The sequence below is a fragment of the Apteryx rowi genome, unplaced genomic scaffold, assembly GCF_003343035.1.
Source record: "Apteryx rowi isolate R43461 unplaced genomic scaffold, aptRow1 scaffold_392, whole genome shotgun sequence".
NCBI classification, from domain to species: domain Eukaryota; kingdom Metazoa; phylum Chordata; class Aves; order Apterygiformes; family Apterygidae; genus Apteryx; species Apteryx rowi.
Genome location: NW_020450441.1, coordinates 214,163 through 233,745, shown reverse-complemented (window position 1 = coordinate 233,745; position 19,583 = coordinate 214,163). Strand labels below are relative to the sequence as shown.

General features: G+C 39.6%; 1 protein-coding gene across 3 annotated transcripts; it reads left to right on the top strand.

The window, feature by feature from the left end:
• The first annotated feature begins 405 nt into the window (after window positions 1–405).
• TDRD15 (tudor domain containing 15) lies at window positions 406–12,140 on the top strand. 3 transcript variants are annotated; one of them, XM_026074630.1, is made up of 4 exons: window positions 406–533; window positions 708–796; window positions 1,173–1,242; window positions 3,342–12,140. In XM_026074630.1, the coding sequence occupies exons 3-4, from the start codon at window positions 1,188–1,190 to the stop codon at window positions 9,278–9,280; spliced, it is 5,994 nt and encodes a 1,997-aa protein (XP_025930415.1). In that variant the 5' UTR covers window positions 406–533; window positions 708–796; window positions 1,173–1,187; the 3' UTR covers window positions 9,281–12,140. The 3 variants fall into 3 exon arrangements, with proteins under 3 accessions (XP_025930415.1, XP_025930417.1, XP_025930414.1); XM_026074632.1 differs by lacking the exon at window positions 708–796; XM_026074629.1 differs by having other exon boundaries at window positions 406–796.
• Window positions 12,141–19,583: the final 7,443 nt, after the last annotated feature.

Here is a 19,583-nt window from a genome sequence, read left to right as displayed (position 1 = left end):
TTAGATAACCCCAAAAGATTCAACGACCCACAACTCCAGGCACCTTTTATAAAGCTCAGACGATATTTTATGAAAAACAAAGAGCTGAAACAGTTTGTTTATGAAAAAACAAACAGTAAACATTAAAAAAATCCCCAGACCTGAAGAGAAAACAAACTAAACGAGGCTACCTACGCGCAGAACTACGAGACCGCGCCCTGCCCCCACCGCCAAAGCCTCGCACCCGGCTGCCCTCAGCGCAAGATGGAGGCGGTGCTTTCTCCGCTGTGCCGCGCGGATTGGCTGGGYGCTGTCGGGGCGATCCCATCAATCAACCTCAAGCCCCGCCCCCTGCAAAAGGGGCGCCAAAGTCGCTGGAGGAGTTACAGCGCACGCGCTTCGCCGCTTGGCGCGTAAACGCTCTTCTCTGTGCCGCCATTTTGTCCGCGTGGGGTGGGCGCGTGTGGTGTTTCGTCTTCTGTCCGGTCCGGGATGAGGCGGTGTAAAGCGGTTGTGATCAGGCTGTTGCGGCTCTCACGGGTCGCTTGTGATTGGTAAGGAAGCGGCTGCTGCCGCTCCAGGGTCGCGGTCTTCAGCTTCGGATCTCACCCGGCGGTGGGAGCGGCAGCGCTGCGGCCCCGCGGGTTGCCGGTTCGAGCCCCGCTCGGCGCAGAGCGTGCCCTCTCCCTCGGGCCCGCCTTATGAGGGCGTCCCACGTCCCTTTGCAGAAGGTAGCACAAATTCCTTAAACGGTCGGTTGTGTCCTGTCTTCACTTGCGTTTGGAAGTCCTCTTTGTGCCATAAGTCCATTTGTCTGGTAAGCTATAGAATTTCATATTCTATGTTATAGAATATATAATTCATTATTGTGAAGTAAACTATAGATTTGGTCTGGCTGAAGCGTTGCAAACAAAAGTAAATGTGCAAGTGCTCTTGCTTGAGAACTGTTTGTATGATTGTTTGGTGTGCTTTTTGAGCAGCAGAGAAAGAATGGTCTTAGTCCTGCTTTTAAGAGGAAGAATCAAGTTTGTAATTTTTTTTTTTTTTTTTTAATTTCAACCCTGTCATTAAGCTCTGTATGAGGAACTCTTGCAGGGTTTGTGTCCTGGGGACGGGGAGGATTAGAGAAGGAGAATGAGAATTTTAGTTTCTCTTATCTTTCTAATGATTTTTACTGTAATTTTTTCTTGCAGAGAGAAGCAGAGCTGATGATACGAGTCAGGAGTGAGGTTTCTGAAAGCATAAGCCATAACTGGTATGCAGGTGAGTAAAAAGCAATATCTCTTTTTGTTAACTCTAGAAATGTGACTGTTTGTCTGATGCCACTATTTGAGTTGTGCTAACGGGCCAGAAAATGCTGATGCGCAGAACAAAAGGCTTTTTTATGTGTTTCTGCAACCAGGAGTTAGTTTTAGTGGAAAAAAATAGGTGCCAGGAGGATCAGTGATGTTATTCCTAAGGTTTAAATCTCTGTAATGATTAGGTGCCTCTATCAGGCATTTCAGGACATCTTAAATCTTATGTAAGAAAGATTTGTTCCTAATACAGAGAAGGGAATGAGACTGCTGGCCATCAGTGTTTTTAGTGGTAGGTCACCTGGAATTAGTACTATCATCCGGAAGCTGCCTAAAACCAGACAATAAAGAAGACCATAGTGATAGGGGCAGCTGATGTTTTATCCCCCTTCAGTGTTATTTAGGGCTTCAGGGAACTGTTTTCTGCTGGAGGCCATCAGCTCAGAGCCCTTTCCTGAAAGTTGCTTTCTGTCATAAAAAAGTAGAATTCACCTTTCTGTTTTATTGTAGGGGAAAGTGAGAAACTGAGGGGTTTGGTTAGGACGGTATTTGTCAGATCAGTGTTTGGTACTGCTTTTAGTGGGAAGTTCAAAAATACTTTTTAAAGAAGAGTCATGTGTTTACAGAGTCATCTCTTCCTCCTGCTCAAGATGTTCTGCTGAGTTTTACTACCGGGGTACTCATTTTCTGTAAAATTAAAATGACAGGGATCTATATTCAGCTTGGAGGATGGATTGTATTATCGCTAGCCACTTCATATATGCTTAGGATAAGAGCTGTCACTCTAATTCTGTTGAAGAATTTTTGCAGGTTGAGGAAGGAAAACTTTGTTTTAATAATTTGTAGTTGGAAATGAAAGCTTCACTTTCAGCATTAAGTAGAATTTCTTAAATTAAGCATGTATTTTGTCCAGTCTAACCTTGTGCGCTTATCCACTGTCTTTGCATTTGACAAATGTTGACTACCCCTAATCACTGGTTAGAATAGTTGTTTATTTCATATAATTTCTTGGTTAAATTATGGGTATCCTTTTTAACCAATGTGTAGTCACAGATCGGTTGATGAGTCCAAATTTGAATAAAACTGTAAGCTGATCTTGAAGACCTAATCTTAAATGAAGGTTGAAGCAATATTTACAGGGTCTGAAGATATTTAAACTATCAGAGTTAGAATGTTACAGAATACTATGAGTTAACACATTACAAAAGGCATTTGATGCAGTTGTTAGTTGATGGACACTGCAGACATGTTTGACACAGATAATATTTCCTATGTCCTTACAATTATGAAAACTTAGAACATGATACAGCTCTACATGATAGTGTAATTCAGTCAGATTAAGTAAATGGCAAAGCACAGAGCTGTAAATGTGATTGATTTGAAAAAGTGGTACACAGAGAAAAAGCAAGGTTACTAGGAGCCCTTGATTGCTGTACTAAAAAGAAACAGAAGGAAACATATTGAAAATACTTTTGCCATATACAGAAGGTCTCATTATAACTGCAAGCCTAATGCAGTGTAACTGTGAATTGGATCTGCTTTGAAGAAAATAGCCAATTGAACTTTTTGGTGGCTCCTAAACCTCTCTACGAACTTTGAATAGTCTATTCCAGGGTAAAACAGATCAGAGATCCATTTGTATTGTTAGCAGAGATGATACAAATAACATGAACTGCCTTTTCCGTTTCTTTGAGCAGAAAAACAGAGATCTTTCTGGTCTCTTCTCAGCCTGTCTGATATAATGCTCTACTTCTGTTTGGTATTTTGAGAATCACCTTCTGCTTATAAACTATTCTCAAGTGATGAAATGAGACTGTAGCCACAAGAGCTAGTCCAGAGATACTTTTTTTCAGATGTTACCTGAGCATGTCCTCACAAAGAGAGAATTTTACCCAGTGTATCCCACCTACAAAAACCATGAAGTTGTTAAATGTTTAGCAGACAATTTACCCAGAAGTGTAACAATATGCTGTTAAAACATTTTGCAAACAAATTTCATGCAAGCAATTAGTTGCTATAGAAAAATATGGAAGATCATCAGACTGATCTTACGCCTTTGCCTTGCAGAAAGAATGGAATCTTTGGCTCCCTCTTCAAACATTTTAGATACGCATCTGAAGATAACTCATATAGAATGCCATCCGGAGTGTTTGCTAGTAGCATTTCAGGGTCAATACAAGGAGAGGTGTGAATTTGACTACAACATATTACAAAATGAAATTGAACGTATATTCAAAGTACAAGATAATGTTGACATTGGTGGATCATGTTTGGTGGAAGACACAGAAGGAAAATGGCATAGAGGAAAAGTTTTGGAAAAGAAAGAGAATATCTATGAGGTCTTTCTTATAGACATTGGGCAAGTGCTAATGGTTGATGAAATACATATTGCTTCTGCTTGTGGTGAATTGTTTCAGCTGCCTCCAAAGATGGTTTATGGAGTTTTTGCAAACATACTTCCTCTTGGAGAAAAATGGGGTCCAAAAGCTATAAACTATTTTTCATCTCTGGTAGGATTACAGATTGCAGGTCACGTGAAAGCTGTTTTACCATGCCAGTTGTTTATTCTGGAAGTATCAAAGGTCGTTAGTGATATTGTTGAACTGCAGTTAGGAAAACTTATTGATGGAGATTCATTTTGTCTTATTGTAGAAACACTAAAAGCATTGCCCCAAGAAATGCTTTGTAAGCGAATGCCACAATTGTTGAAATATAAGTATGCAGTCAAGGAGTTACTTACGTTTAGTGATTCTGAGAAACCATCGTATTTTCGTCCGGTTCCTGGTGATCTCTTGCCACTTCTACCTGTCGGCAGTAAAGAAAATGTAAAAATAACTGTTGCAATAAGTCCAAATAAATTTTACTGCCAGATACAGAAATGGCAGAAAGAGCTGGAAGATTTGACAGGAGCAATGCATTTGTATTATGAAGCTATGAGCAGAGAAAGTAATACATCTTTGGATAGTTTAGGGTTACTTTGTGCTGCCAGAAGACAAAATGGACAGTGGCATAGAGGAGTGATACAACAGCTTCTCTCTGATCATGTGGAAGTCTGGTTTATGGATTTTGGCAATATTGAAGCTGTGCCATCTAGTTGTGTTTGGAAACTTAAAGAAGAATTCATGTCATTACCAATGATTTCATTTCCTTGTGCACTGTCTTGTTTTGGTAATCGGGATGAAGCAGTAATAAAACTTCAGCTGAAAGAATTTATACAGGCCTTGATAGGACAAACTTCTGTGTGTGCCTGTGTTGATTTATTTAATGCCAGTAAACACTTGTATTATATTACATTGCAAAATCAAAAAATTGGAATGAATACTAAGTATCCAGAACAACTGAATGAGGCAGCTGCATTGTGTGTCTCACCTTCTGATGCAAAAATCACAAGTATTGATATAAACCACAAAACATGTGATGAGAGCCACAGTTCTTTTAAGAATTATACTAGAAATAAACTGACAAACTGCTTAACTGAATATGGCAGTTCTTTTTCAAGCCACTGCAAAAGGGTAGAAATGAAAGTGAATTCTTCCCATGTTGCTTTTGCAGTTTATGTAATAAATCCATCAAACTTCTGGATTCAAACAAATGAATATCAGAATGAATTTCAAGCCTTGATGAAAAATATTGCAGATGCATATAACAAATGTGGAACTGATGACAGGGTCCTTAAAAACCCAGAGCCTGGATTACTGTGCTGTGCCCGGTATAGCAAAGATATGTGCTATTATCGGGGTGTTGTCACTGAAGTGCTTTGTGTCAACATTAATGTTTACTTTTTGGATTTTGGAAATACAGATACAGTACCCTGTTGTGATGTGAAAACATTGCTTCCAGAGTTTTCTGATTTACCAGCTTTAGCTGTGTGTTGTGCACTTGCATGCACGTTTCCCATTGAGGATGTGTGGGTTAAAAAGGAAACTGATTTCTTCAAAGAGATTGTGTTTAACAAACCACTTCTGCTTCATGTAGTTGGAAAACAAAACAACAAGTATATTGTTAATGCACAGTGTATGAATGGTTTGGAGGAATGTAATGTCGCCATGTGTATGGTTCGGGCTGGATGTGCTGAATACTGGGAGGGGAGACCTGAATCTCTTATAAATCYGGCAGAAAATTCTCAAGTCCTCCGTCACCGCAAGATTAAAAAAAAAAAAGTATATGCACAGGGCAGTTGTAATAAACATAAAAATAAAATATCAGGAAATGGGCGGATCTTTCAAAATGAAAAATTATTAAGGGTGCCTCCTGTGCGGAGAGAATCTGTTGTGCTCTCATATTTTGGAAGAGATGCTATTTCTAAGCGTCATCAATTAGTACCAGAGAAAAATATATCTTATAAAGAATTTGTGTTTAAACCAGGAGCTATTTTTGAGGTGGTGTGTTCCTACATTGATTCCCCAGCAGATTTTTCCTGTCAGTTGCAAAGCAAACTGCCAGAGCTGAATAACTTGATGGACCAAATTCAGACTTATTATAAAGTACATACCAGTCCTTACAAAACTGGACAGGCTGCCTGTGTTGTTAAATGCTCCAAAGATGGGAGGTGGTACAGAGCAACTGTTTTGCAGCAAGTATCTGCAGATGAAGTTGATGTGGTTTTTGTAGACTTTGGTAATCGGGAAAGAGTCTTACTTAAAGATATTCAGGCTGTTTTTCCAGACTTCCTAGCTCTGGAAAGTCAAGCATTTAGATGTAGTCTTAAAAGTGGACCCTTGCAGATTAACACRCTTAATTGGTCTGAAGAGGTGGGTAGACATTTTGAAGACTTCATTTCTGCTTCTCGGGGACCACTGATTTGTATCATTTATGCTCTAATTCTTGTAAGCCCAAACTGCTTGTATAATATAGTTGACTTACAGACACCATTTGTTAGTGCAGAAGAGTTTCTTAGAGAACGTGGTCACACCCAGTCTGAATATTTTGGATTGAGAAAACATGCATCTATGAGTTCTCTGTACAGTTTTTGCTATTCATCTTTTAATATAAAAACTGGAAGTGAGGAGGAGGTTTATATAACTCACATACATAGTCCTTTGAAATTCTATTGTCAGCTTAATAGAAACACTGAAACTATAGATGCATTGAAGAAGAAGGTTAGTGAAATAAGTAAAATGCAAAATCATGCAAAATATGATACTAGCAATACACGATTATGTATAGCCAGATATTTTGAAGATGGTCTCTTCTATAGAGCTTTGGCTTTTCCTACAGAATCATCGTCCTATTTGTTAGTTGACTTTGTGGATTTTGGAAATAAACACATGGTAGAGAGAGACCAGTTGATGCCTATTCCAGAGTGTGCCACTGACCTACTGTTAACACCCATGCAAGCTATTAAATGCTGTCTTTCAAATCTTAGGGAGACAGAAATTCCAGTAAGAGTCAATAGATGGTTTGAGGAGACTTTCCTTGGTAAACTGCTGAAGGCTGTAATTATATCCAGAGAATCAGATGGCCAGATTGTTGTGGAGTTGTATGATGGACAGCTTCAGGTAAGTCAGAAAATTAGAGAAAAAATATTGGAAGAATTGGCACTTGTGAAAAATTATACAGAACCGTTTGGAAGTTATAGAGTGATGCACCACACAGAAAATGACAAAGAAATTGAAAAACTAAATGTGGAAGATCCTGAAAGAACTAGTTTGAGAACTGAAGTGGAACCTCAAGTGTGTGATGTGTATTATCAGACAAATACTGGGCGAAATCTTGAAGATGAAGAGCAGACAGCATGTAGTGCACACGATTTGTGTAGCAAGTCCTTGAAACCATTGAGTTCCCAGGATAGTGAAGAGCCAGGTTTTAGGAATGGTGCCAATGCTCTTCTGGAGCACCAAGAGAAACCTGTGGATGAAAAGCTTACTTCTCACTCGCTGTGTCAGCCTACTTTGAATTTAAAGGAAGTAACTGCAAATGCTGTCTTTGAATCTTCTACTGAAAGACTAAATTATACAGGTCAGCAGGAAAGGAGTGAAGAAAATACAGCTAAATTAACCAGTCTTCCTCAACGTGATATTCAGGTGAATTCAGAAGTAGCAGGGTATATTTCTCATGTAAATAGTCCATCAAGTTTCCATATTCATCTTGCAGAGGAGGAAAACTTAATAATTCAACTAGCAGAAGAATTAAATGAAAGCACAGTGAATGTAGGTCATGAACATGACTTAGGTGAGCTTGTGGTAGGGGATGTTGTTTTAGCAGAATATTCTACTGATTGTTTTTTTTATAGGGCAGTTATTAAAACTGTGAAATCAGAAAACTCCTTTGAGGTAGAGTTCATTGACTATGGTAATACAGCAGTTGTAAGTCCTTCAAAGATTTACAGGATTGAGACAAAGTTTTTAACATTGCCAAGGCTCAGTATTCCTTGTTTCCTTAGCAGAGTAAAAAGTACTGCTGTTGAAAGCTGGACTAATAAAAGTATTTCCTATTTTGTAAGGGAAATTAATAACAAGCCAGTCACTTGTAAGTTCTTGCAACAACTTGGAGAGCAGTGGGAAGTAGATATGATTTGTGATGGAAAGTCTATGTCTGATGTCCTTCTGCAGAAAAAACACAGGACGAGATTGCAAAATACATCCACGCGTAGTCCAGAAAACGCATCAAAACAAATTCTGATTACAAATACCGATTCTCAGTACAGAGGATTGAGGAATAATTTAGGCTGTCAAAGTAAAGCAAAGGCTGTTGGGACAAGAAATACTTCCAAAAAACTATTAAAAGTTCCTTTTCAAGATATAAATCCTGGACAGGTAGAAACAGCAGAAATAATTAATGTTTCAGGGTGTGGAAAATTTCATGTCAAGCTACTTAGAAATTTGCAGGTATTAAATGATTTAAATGTAATGCTTGTCAAAGAAGCAGAAAGAAATTGTTTGCTTGCAATGGATAATATTGAAGAAGGATTGGAATGCATGACGAAATCTAAAAGGAACTTAAAGTGGTATCGATCAAAAGTGGTAAAGAAGTTTAGCAGGGAGAAGTTAATGCTAGTTTTTTTCATGGATTGTGGCAAGTATGAGATGGTGTCCTTAAATAATGCAAAGATGCTCAGTGGTGAGATTAAAAGTATTCCTAAACAAGCTGTGCCTTGTAAATGGGTTTGGTTTAAAAATTCAAATAGAATTCCGTTTGTCCATTTAGTAAATGCACTCCTAGATCATAAAATAAGGATCTTGTTTCTGAGATATTTGGAATCCTCTCATCTTTGGGAAGTAGAGATTTTAATAGGGGAAATTCTACTTTTGGAATACTTGAATCGGCTCTTAATTCATGGTAAGACCATTGTTGGACCAGAGAAATACGGTAATATAGACTGTAAAGTGTTTGCTACATCATTCAGGATAAATTCAGTCACGTGGATGCAGTTGCAGAGTGGCAGACAGTATCCTGGATTTGCAACTACAGTTACTGATCCTTCTAACTTCTGCATTCAGTTGGAAGGCTTATTTGGGTGTATGAAGAACTTGTCTCTGCTGCTCTCTGACCTTCCTGATAACCTGCCAGCTTTGCCAAAAGAACTTGTGGCTCCTGGTGCTGGTTGCTTGATCAAGCTTGGACTAGAAGTGCAGTGGAACAGAGCAGAAATTAGTGAAGTGTCAAGTCAGTCTGTTGTTCTTACCCTCATTGACTACGGCTTTCTGAAAAATATTCCCTATTCAGATATCCATAAACTTAAAGTTATTCCAGAAAATCTGGCTTATTTACCACGCTTGGCATACTCTTGCTCTTTATGTGATACTGTTCCTGCCAAAGGAGAACACTGGAGTGAGGAAGCGAAACTTCTGTTTCAGAAGCTTCTTAGTAAACCAGGTCTGATATTCTGTTTTCAGCAGTATGGCTCTGGAATGAAGTTAGAGGTTGATGTTCTGTACAAGCAGAATAATCTAGCGGGTATCTTGGTTGCTGCTGGCCATGCAGTCTACTCTAGGAGTAGGTGCAGCCTCGTTCCAGTTGGCAGAATTAAATCAACCAAACCATGTTTGCAGCCTAGTCTGCTGTGATTCCCTTCCTGAACCAAATTATAATTATGCCAAAAGCTTTGTCTTGCTAACAGAAGTAAACCAAGGAAGTAAAGCAAAAAAAGTATCTGAAACATAGGAGTATGTGTTTAAGTTTCCAGTAAGGACTGTAGTGAAGTGAATGCTTGAATATCATTAGCAAAGAAACTGAGTTAATATAGCACTACAAAAAAATTGCAAAAGATGGATTTTAGTGTGAAGAAGCTTATTCAGCTTTGTGATGATATGAAAAACAGCAGGCTTACTCTTGTGTGAGTTGATTTTATCAGAATCACCAGTTGAGACTTGAGATTCTGATGATCCTTGGCCTAGAAAGAAAGCGTGAAGATGCTGTCAAAAGTTATTTGAATAATAAATAGACTACAGTTAAAGTATCTCTTCACTGTATCATAAAAATGAATTATAGATACTGCTGTCTAATGGTATTTTTTTCAGGATTTCTTGCTATGTTTATTTAGGTCATCGTGTTTTTGGCAAACCCTTATCAGAACACTTGTACAATTTACTTATAATTTTACAAATTATGTATATAACTTTATTTGCAATAACATCTGGTTTATCATAACTTGCCTTATTGTGTCCTTACTGTTTTGTATGCTCAGAAAACAAAGTTAACAAGTCATATTCTTCGTGTTTCTAATTTCAAAGTCCCCATGTGAGAATCTCTTCAAATCCTAAAAGAATGTTTACTAATAATAGGACAACCATAATACTTGCATCCCCGTTTATAGGAGAGGCTCCCATTAAGTTGTTTTCAAATGGCTCTTGGTGTAAGGATGTGCTTGACTTATCTCAAGGTTTTCTTTTGATAGCATTACATTAGTGTAGTTCTCTCTGCTGAGTGTATGCATCTGGCTGCTCTCTCCTCTCCGTGCTCCCAACATTTCAGTCAAAATGGAGAGAGGAAATTTTCTCTGTACACCACTTAGTGTGCTTGTATCTCGAAGGAATGTCAATAACCTCGAAACATTCAAAGTATTTTCCTTTTCCTTCACTGTAGGAGGAGGAAATTTCTGGAGAACTGAAAATTGATGATATACTGTATATTTCTGAGAAAAATTTTTTTTCAGTAACTTTTTTGAAATTGTAAACGTGTCAGGTGCTTCTCTGATCCCCCTCTCACCCCTCTCCCCACCCCACCGCCCAAGTATTTGGGCAGAGATGAAGCATGAAGAGACCCAAAGTGTGTGGGGGTTTTCAGTATGTCCTGTGATTGTTTGCAAATGCATGATTTCAATGAAAAATGTTTTGCATCCCTCTCGATAGACAAGATACCTTATGCATTTCCGCATAGGATCTAAAAAATATGTATTATGCCCAAACTGATATCATGATATATTCAATTTCCATGAAAAATTAAAAGCTTTATCCAGAAAATGGAATTTAAGTATTTTTAAAGGGAGAGAACTTTGTCCAGCACCTTAGAATAAATAAGAGATGTGATAAACTGCAGCTGATCTTTTGCAAAGTTAACTTTGTTGGTAAATTATTCAAAGTATACAAATTACTTCAATTTGGCACTTCTGTGTACAAACCGAAGATGTCCATTAATCACAAAACAGGAAATATGTAAGTTAAAATTTTGTAAGTAAATGTTAGCCAGGAATCAAAAGTGTTATGTTAATATATTGATTAAATGGGGGTGGGGGGTTCACCAATTTGTGAACACATTAGCTTTTTTCTTTATATTGCACCATTATATTATTGCAGAATTTTAATTTTTTCTAGTTGTTTAAATTGTAAGGTTACTTGACATAGCCTCTGCCACTAGTTTAACATACTGCTTGCCCTTACAATAAAAGTTAAGGGTCATATTGTGTAGTCATTATTCATGTTGAATGATAATCTTACATTTACTTCATTGGGACTACATTCACTGTAGTGTCAAGTAATTTTCAGTTTAAGACAATGGTGCTTCTACATGCAACTTGTAATGATTAATTAACTGACTAAGATCTGGATACCTTAAAAGCCCGATCTATTTGTGTGATGTTAATATACAGCTTACATATTTTAAATTGGATTTTTGCTAGTGTATGTAGACTGTGCTTTTCAATTGGTGTATGATTCAAAAAACACTACCCATGTAATGTTACAAAATGGAGCCTAGAAATGACAGATAATAAAATAATATACACAGAGCTGATTTTGATATTCTGCAAATTGAAAATGTTAGATTTATTTTCAAGAATGGTTGTTTTGATTTTTCAGTGTGAGCGAGTTTAGCCTGTGATACTCGCTTCTGTGCAGAAGGTCTGATATCCAAACTGCCTAAAGTAAAAGCTAGATAATTAAAATTATTTTCAGTATTGTGCTGTACCTGAAAATATAGAGTAGCTCTTGCTGCCATGAATCTATGAACAGTCACAATGGTTAATTTATGAATTTTCAGAAGTACATTATAAAGTTATATTTTGATTGTTATATGAAGTTACTAGGATGTTTGACTATGAATTTTACTTGTAATCTTCTTTCCTTGGTATGGCCTTACTGCCCTCCCCCCCCCGGTGATAATGTCTTTTTTTCCTGTAAGTAGGAGAGGCTATAACTGTGATCTAGTTGAATACACTATTCCAAATATTTCTGCTTGAAATAAATTGTCATATTTAAGATGTATTAAAGTTTAGATGTGTTTTCCCATTTGTTTTGGGGCAAATGATTCTGAACAAAAACTTTGATGTTGTAAAATTTCATTATTTGGAAACTACTGCTTACCATTTGGTTGTATTTCCTAAATGTATCTCTGTAAACTGTGTATCTGTTTATACCATGCCATTGATTACTTTGATCATTTTAATACATGAAGGTGATGGAGAACCACTTGCATTTGTTTGGAATTAAAAATGTTCCAGTGTATAATAATGTAGTCAGTATTCTGCTTTTTTGTCATGAATAGTAAAATGCTGAGCTTCTGTGTGTAGCGTGCCGTGCCTAAGTCATTCTGAATTTATTTTGAAGCTTTTTATGACCTCTGTGGTTGGTGAATGTGCTGGAAAAAAATTTTGAAGCTACATCTATACTTTCTCTGTGGGACAGTGCCAAGGAACAAGCCCTGCCCTCCAGGTCAGCAGCTGTGGGGTGGATTTTATCTGCCCTGTACTGAATTAAGGTTTGCTTTTGAATGTTTTACAAATACCACAGCCTTTTTGTCTGCTCACCTGTACGGCTTTCTAGCATGAAACACATGCCATGCTCAACCTTCATCTGCTCTATGCAGATCAGATGTGCTCTCACTGCCACATTTTATACAGAAAGGCAGACCTTATATACCAGTAATTTGTGAAACCTGTTTCAGCAAGGGTACTTCCAGCTGGTGCTGCCCCTGTGTTTGGAGACTGCACCCAACAACCTTGTCAACAAACATCATAGTGAGGCACCTATCTCCTGAGATCAGGAGAGCTGCCCTTGTGGGGAGGTCTTGGCCATCCTGGGCAAGCAGGAACCCCTCAAAGAGTAGAGGAGACTGCAATTGCCATCTAGGATGAAGAGTACAAATCTATGGAAATGTAATGAGAGGATAGCTGCAGCTGCTGCCAAATTAGTCTTAGGAGACTAGAATTAGTCACTCTATTGCAGAGAAGTGAGCTGCTAGTGCCCCAACATGTGTTAACACATTGTGCTGTGTGATTGGGATGGTCAGAAACCTGGGATGAAGGTACTGATACTCACTGTCAGGTGCTTATAAACCCATTGTGTTTACTGAGGTGACGAGAGGAGGGTCACAAAAACCTTTCAGAATCTTCTCATTTATGACTGCTGCTAGCTGGCAGACAACTAATTTTGGATAAGCCTATACTGAAGATCTGCAAAGTACTGAAATTCCTTCTTCCAACAAAAAATGAAACTTTGCTAAAGTGTCATTAAAATGCAAACTAACTTTTAAACCCWATTAACTAGAATCATATATACAAATAATGGGCCAGTTCTCGTCACATATATACATATACATGTCAGAATTTAGCGGTAAGGGTTAGGAGCAGCAAGAACGTATGATGAAAACTGGAGTTTGAGTCATGCTCCAAAACTTTCCTTACCTTCTCATATGGCTCCAAAATTGCCCTTCAGAGTCTTCTGCCTTTAAGTGGTGTATGCACGTTCCTATCATGTGTAGGTTACTTTTCATTAAAATTTCGGCACAGTTTGTACTCTTGCGCAATGGGTGTCACATTGCGTGCTTTTTCTAGCAGACGAATCTCATCTTTCACAAGGGGGGGGAGGGGAAGATGGCTAGGCAGTGGGTGTGCTGCCCTAAACTGAGTGCTTTGAAAATTGCTAAGTAGGTGGGCTGCACTGTTATGGAGATGACATGGTCTCATAAAGTCTATGCAGGGATGGTAAGTAGAGAAAGGAAGGCAAGAAGAATTTGCACAGGTTCAGGTATGTATGGCTTCAGGCACCCCAATGGTGGCTAGAAGCCTTTTGAGGCAGGACATGGCAGCTGTGCTGTGGTATTCTAGCTAGTAACAGGCCAGCTGTTGTGGATAGCCATTTTACCTGTCTGTCATACCCCTTCTCTGTCTTAGGCTGGTGCCTTCTACACTGTTTGACCTCTGAGAAAGATTTATATTCACTCTTTTACCCTAAAATCAAGAAGTATGTGTAAGGTCTGATGCTTACCAGGATTGTCTCCCTGTCCTGCCAAGGGCCACCGTTAGCATTGCTATGGAAGTAGAGAGCCATAAAAAGGCCTGGGGGGAAACTTTCCTTGGGAATCRGCCGAGCCTAGAAATCGTGTTGCAGATGCCCATTCCTGATCATCTTCCCAGACAGAGTGTTGATTGTAAGCCCAGAAGGAGGAGAAACTTGTCCCTGAAGATACGGTGCAGCTTGGCATAGCGAACATATGCATAATCAGACCTCACCAGATCTTCAGTTGGTGTGCCTTGCCTCACATAGGCACTTAATTTCTAATGCCTAAAACAGGGCTGCAGGTGTTACCAGGCTCATGTGCCACCTTGGTGCGTGGCCAGCTAATTCTGTCAGAAAAGAAACTTTTTTCCCCAAGCCTGGACCAGGCTTAGACTTATTGCTAGAAGGGCCTGTGATTCAACTGGCTCCCACATAACGTCTCTCTGGCCTTCAGACCTAAGTGCTATCAATTATTTTGGAGTTCAGATTGCCCCAAATAATCATGGAGTTGCTCTGCACCATGGCAATGTAGGGGTTTTACACCATAACACTGAAGGTGTATGCTGTTTGTCTTGGAGGGTGGAATTGAGAGCCTGGGGGAGAGGGAGGCATGCTGGAGGTTTTATCCTGATGGTAAGGAACCAAACCTTATGCTATCCATTCGTAATATCTATGCAGAACAGATTCTAGAGCAAAATATTTTGGCAGTCTCATTCAGTTTTTCTTTATGAGAAAGAAATTTATGAGAACTTTATGGGAAAGATTTTGCATTATTTATTTTTAGAGGTGTGCATTGTGCATTTCAGAAAGTGCATTATAAAGATTATCTAGATGATTTTCTCATGCTCTAGCATTTTATAATGCTCTGTAAAGCCTATCTGATATTTTTGGGGCATCATTTTTCTTTGTTTTGTTTTTTCTAAGGGAGTCTTAAGATGATATGACTTTGTAACAAGATGTCTCAGTAACGTATCATGCAGTACATGTTACTCCCTAGTACCTCTTGCTGATTTTGTTGATTCTTTCTGTCTGATTCAGGAGTAATGCTATATCTTCTACAGAGGGAAATGTGTTCAGTTCGCAGTTAGAATAAAATGTGGGTCTGAAAGAGACTGAGATCATTAAGGATTCATGTAGGAAGAGAGGCAGGCAGAAAACAAAAGGGTTTCACTGGAAACAAGGTATGGGCACTTCAGGAGTTGTCAAACGGTGACTGGTTGTTGAATGTTTGTGTTGAATGTGTTGAATGTTTATGTTGGGGTAAGAAGAATAGAAATTCTGGCTTTTAGGCAGAAGTTTAGGTTTCAGTGCTGACCTTGTGTGTGCCTTTTCTAAAGTTTGCAGGTAAAAATATAAATTAGGAGTATGTGAGTATAAAGCGTAAAGAAAAACTCTTAGAATCTAGTAAGTGATCATCWATTTCATAAAAGAAAACTTAATGATGCAGAAGAGCCTGTGACATTGCTCAGTTTTCCATGTCTGCAGAGGATTGTGTGTGTGCATGCTTTTGCTGTGTTTGGAGTGGCTAATACCTAAGCAGTTTCTCAGACTCAAGTAGACACATGCTTTATACTAGAAGTGGCTATTTCTTTCCAAGCCAGGAAGCATAGGATTAATTAGATCATTTGTTTTCTTATAAATTGTTACCTTTTTTATATATATCTGTATTTAAAATTGGGACAAACTGAAGAACCTCTGACAACTGATTTCAGCTGTCACTCAAAATTATGCAGAAAAGGTGGGATTATCCACCATGAACCTCTGAGTTAAGATACAGATTGTTCTTTCTTAATCCTGTGCAGTTTGTGATTGTGTTACTTAATTACCTTCAGACTGTTATACTTGTGCTTTCCAGTTTTTGTTTCAGGCTCAATATGTTGGCACTCATTGTTTTGGGGTCTTCAAGAAATATTGCCTTGTCTACCTGAACATTTTCTTTCTTAATGTTTCTACATACAGTTGTTCTTTTCTAGACTAATTTCATAAGGAGGCAAGTCTTATGGTTTTGCAGTCTGACAGTTTTCTCTGCTGCTTCCTGCAATTATTCTAGCATTCCCAAGTATCTTTTGATTCCACTAACCAATTTCAGCTTTGACAGGAAACAAAAGTACTTAACAACATTGTGTATTATTAACATTAGTGGCTGGATAGAAGAAAGGAAAACCAAGTTTTGCTTCTTTCCCTGAGGGAAAGATGGTTGGCCACTGAGCACCATGTAGCCTGGAGGCCGCAAATGGTTCGTCCTGTTCAGACAAAAGTTAGGGGACAAGACAGAGAACAGAAGATACGGAGAAGCTGAAGGGCGTGGAGCTGGGACAAAACGTTGAAGGGATGGTAACAGGAAAAAAGCTGAGATTGTTGCAGTTGGGGAATGTTTAACTGCCAAATGCACTGAGAGGCATGCTTCTGTGTATGGACCCTTCAGCCCTAGTTAGGTGCCAGAGCAGCATTGCATGCAAGATGTAGGTTTCTGTGAGCTTGGTGTGAAGCCACCTAAATCGTATAGGAATGAAATGAGGGAGAAAGACGTAGGCATTTGAGCTGTTAATTTGGACCAGGTCAGATGCTTTCCTCTACTCTAGCTCTCGGGAGAATCTTTTTCTGAAGTTTTCTTAAAGCTAGAGCTTTTTTTAGAGATAACTTAAGCTGTCTTCCTACATTACCTGGTTCAGAACAAGGACTGTAGCCCATGTGTCTCATAGCCATCTCAGTCTCTCATCCAATAAATACCTCATTTGGGACATTGTCTTATGTAATCTTTTGAGCCTAACTGAACAGCTGAAGATGTATCAAAAGTGACTATATGGCTCTGAGGGCGAGTGTCAAGGGCATGATTTTATTGCCCTAGTCTTGACTCTTCCCCCTTTAGAGTGGAGAGTTGACACATAACTAAGACAGTTATGACATGTATTGATAAAGTAAGAAACCAGTAAAAAAACCTAACAATTTCTTAAATGGCTAACGAACACACCACTATTATTAGTAGTATTAATTTACCATTATGTCACTATAAAAAAATATTATAAATCATGCTCAAGACTGTTGAGCTACGTTCCATTCCCTTTCCCTCTCCTCTTAGTATCAGTCTTCCACACTTTACTGCACCCTCCCAAACCAAGTCTTTTGGACATAGACCTTATGGACAGTTCAGCATGTCGTACCTGGCATTTCCTCCAGCCTCCCCGGAAGCTTGGGTCCACAGGTAAGCTCCACCGCCATGTGGAACACTCCTACTTTTGGAAGAGGGCTTGATAGGGTATAATAACCTTATTTCCTACCCCTCTTTTCTTTTTTTTCTAAATCCTCCTTTTTGCTGCCTCTGCACTTCCTTTTCTTTGCCCATGCTCCATCCAGATAAACAACCTGCCTCTTAATGGTCCTACATCCCTACCTAAATTTTGTGTTTCCAACACTCTTGTCCAGTCAGTTGGCCCGATATTGTATTACTGTATAGTCACCTAAGTGCAGGCAGCCTTGCACCCCAGGACTCCCTTCTGATGATTTGATTCATGCTGGTTACGTTTCATTTACTTTATATACGTCCTAGAAAAAATTTCCTACCTAGCCTTTACTCTTCTRCCTAACTCTAACCACTAGTATGTTTCTTATGTGCAGACAGTTTGCATACCAATAGAACAGAATAACCTGTTTTGTGCTCATATGATATCCTTGCCCTTGAGTAGTTTTCACTCTCCTCCTGGTTCCCAACAAAGGCCTTAGCTAATTATGAACCTAGTGCTCTAGCAGGACCTTTGCTCACACCTGGGAACCCAGGYGGTGTTCTCCTCAGTCCCAATGATGGAAGGAGGAGGCTTGCAGAGGAGCAGATGGGTCCTGTGGGCCAACACCACATTGTACAGCTCATGTCATCAACATAAATTAGGCTTTTATGACCACAGAACCTTTTTTGAGGATTGAGGACTGCTAGGTGGAGATGGGATCTGCTGACAAAGTAGGGAAAAAACATCTGTGCCAAAGGGTGGTCACTGTGGTGAGAAGAACTTTCAACTAGGAGCAGTGCAGGTGGGAGATTATGACCCACAGTCAAGAAATGGTGGATAGGATGGAAAGCAAAGGGTGCTGGGTAATGGGAACAAGCGAGATCTCAGGAATAATAAAATAGCAGAAGGGGGCACACCTCTAATATGTGTACACAAACACACACAGCCTGGGAGACAAACAGGAGGAATTAGAGCTGGAGTTCAGACTTGCAAGGAACGTCAAGGTCAACAAGAAGAGTACTTAACCTACACAATCCATGGCTGACAGGCTAGATCCAGAGATGCTGAGAGAATTGGCTGATGTCTCTGTGTGGAGATCAGGATAGATTCCTGAAAACTAGAGGAAAGCAAATGTTACACCCATCTTCAAAAAATACCTGAAGGACAATCGGGGAGCTACAGGGTGGTCAGCCTCACTTCAGTGCCTGGGAAAATCAGGGACTGAGTCCTCTTGGAACACATTTCAGGRCATGTGAAGGAGGAGAAGGTGCTTGGGAACAGTCAGCATGGATTTACCAAGGATACATTACATCATGCTTCACCAACCTAAGTGCCTTCTATGATAAAATGACTATTTGTGGACAAGCAGAGAGCAGTGGATGCCATTTACCTTGACTTTGTCAAGGCTTTTCACAGTGTCTCTCACAATATTCTTGTATCCAAGGTAGGATGCTACTGTCTGGATGGGTGGACAACCAGATGGGTGAAAAATTGGTTGGATGGTTGAGCTCAGAGGGTAGTGGTTAATGGGACATGCTGTAACTGTAGGCCAGTAACAAGTGGAGTATTGCAGGCGTCTATCCTGGGTCCTGTCCTGTTTAATATCTTTATCAGTGACCTGGAGGAGGCAATGTACTACTTGCTCATCAAGTCTGCATATGACACTAAAGTGGGGGGACTAGCTGATACACCCAGGCTGCCATCCAGAGGGACCTAGACAGGCTGGAGGAATGGACCGACAGGAACCTGATGAAATTCAACAAGGACAAATACAGAGTCCAAGTAGCCCCTTGAAAAGATGCAGTTTGCAGGCTGACTGGCTTCTAAGGAGGTCCTAGTGGGCAGCAAGCAGAACATGAGTGAACAGTGTGCTCTGTTCTCAAAGAAAGCCAGAAGCATCCTAGGATGTATTAACAGAAACACAGATGATGCATCTTGGGCTGACAAGATGGTTAGGGGGCTGAACCACATGTGCTGTGAGGAGAGACTGAGTGAACTGGGCTTGCTAAGCCTGGAGAACAGAAAGCTTTGGAGGGGCCTAATAGAAAGCTTTGGATACCTACCAGGAAGTTATCACAAAGATCAAGGCAGGCTSTTTACAGTGATGCATGGTCAGAGGATGAGGGATAATGGGCATAAATTGAAATGAGAGATTCAGACTGGAAAACAAAACTTTTTCCCAATGAGGACAGAGAAGCAGTGGAACAAGTTGCTTGGACAGGTTGTGCAGTCTCCACCCTCAGAGATTTTCAACACCCAGCTGGATAAAGCCCTCATCAACCTGGTCTGATCTCATGGCTGACCCGGTCTGAGCAGGAGGTTGGATGACATGACCTCTAGAGGTCCCTTTCCACCTGAATTATCCTGTAACTGCTGTAGCTACTTTTTATACCCTAGAAGCCTCCAAAGTCCTGTTTCTGGAATAGAGCACATGA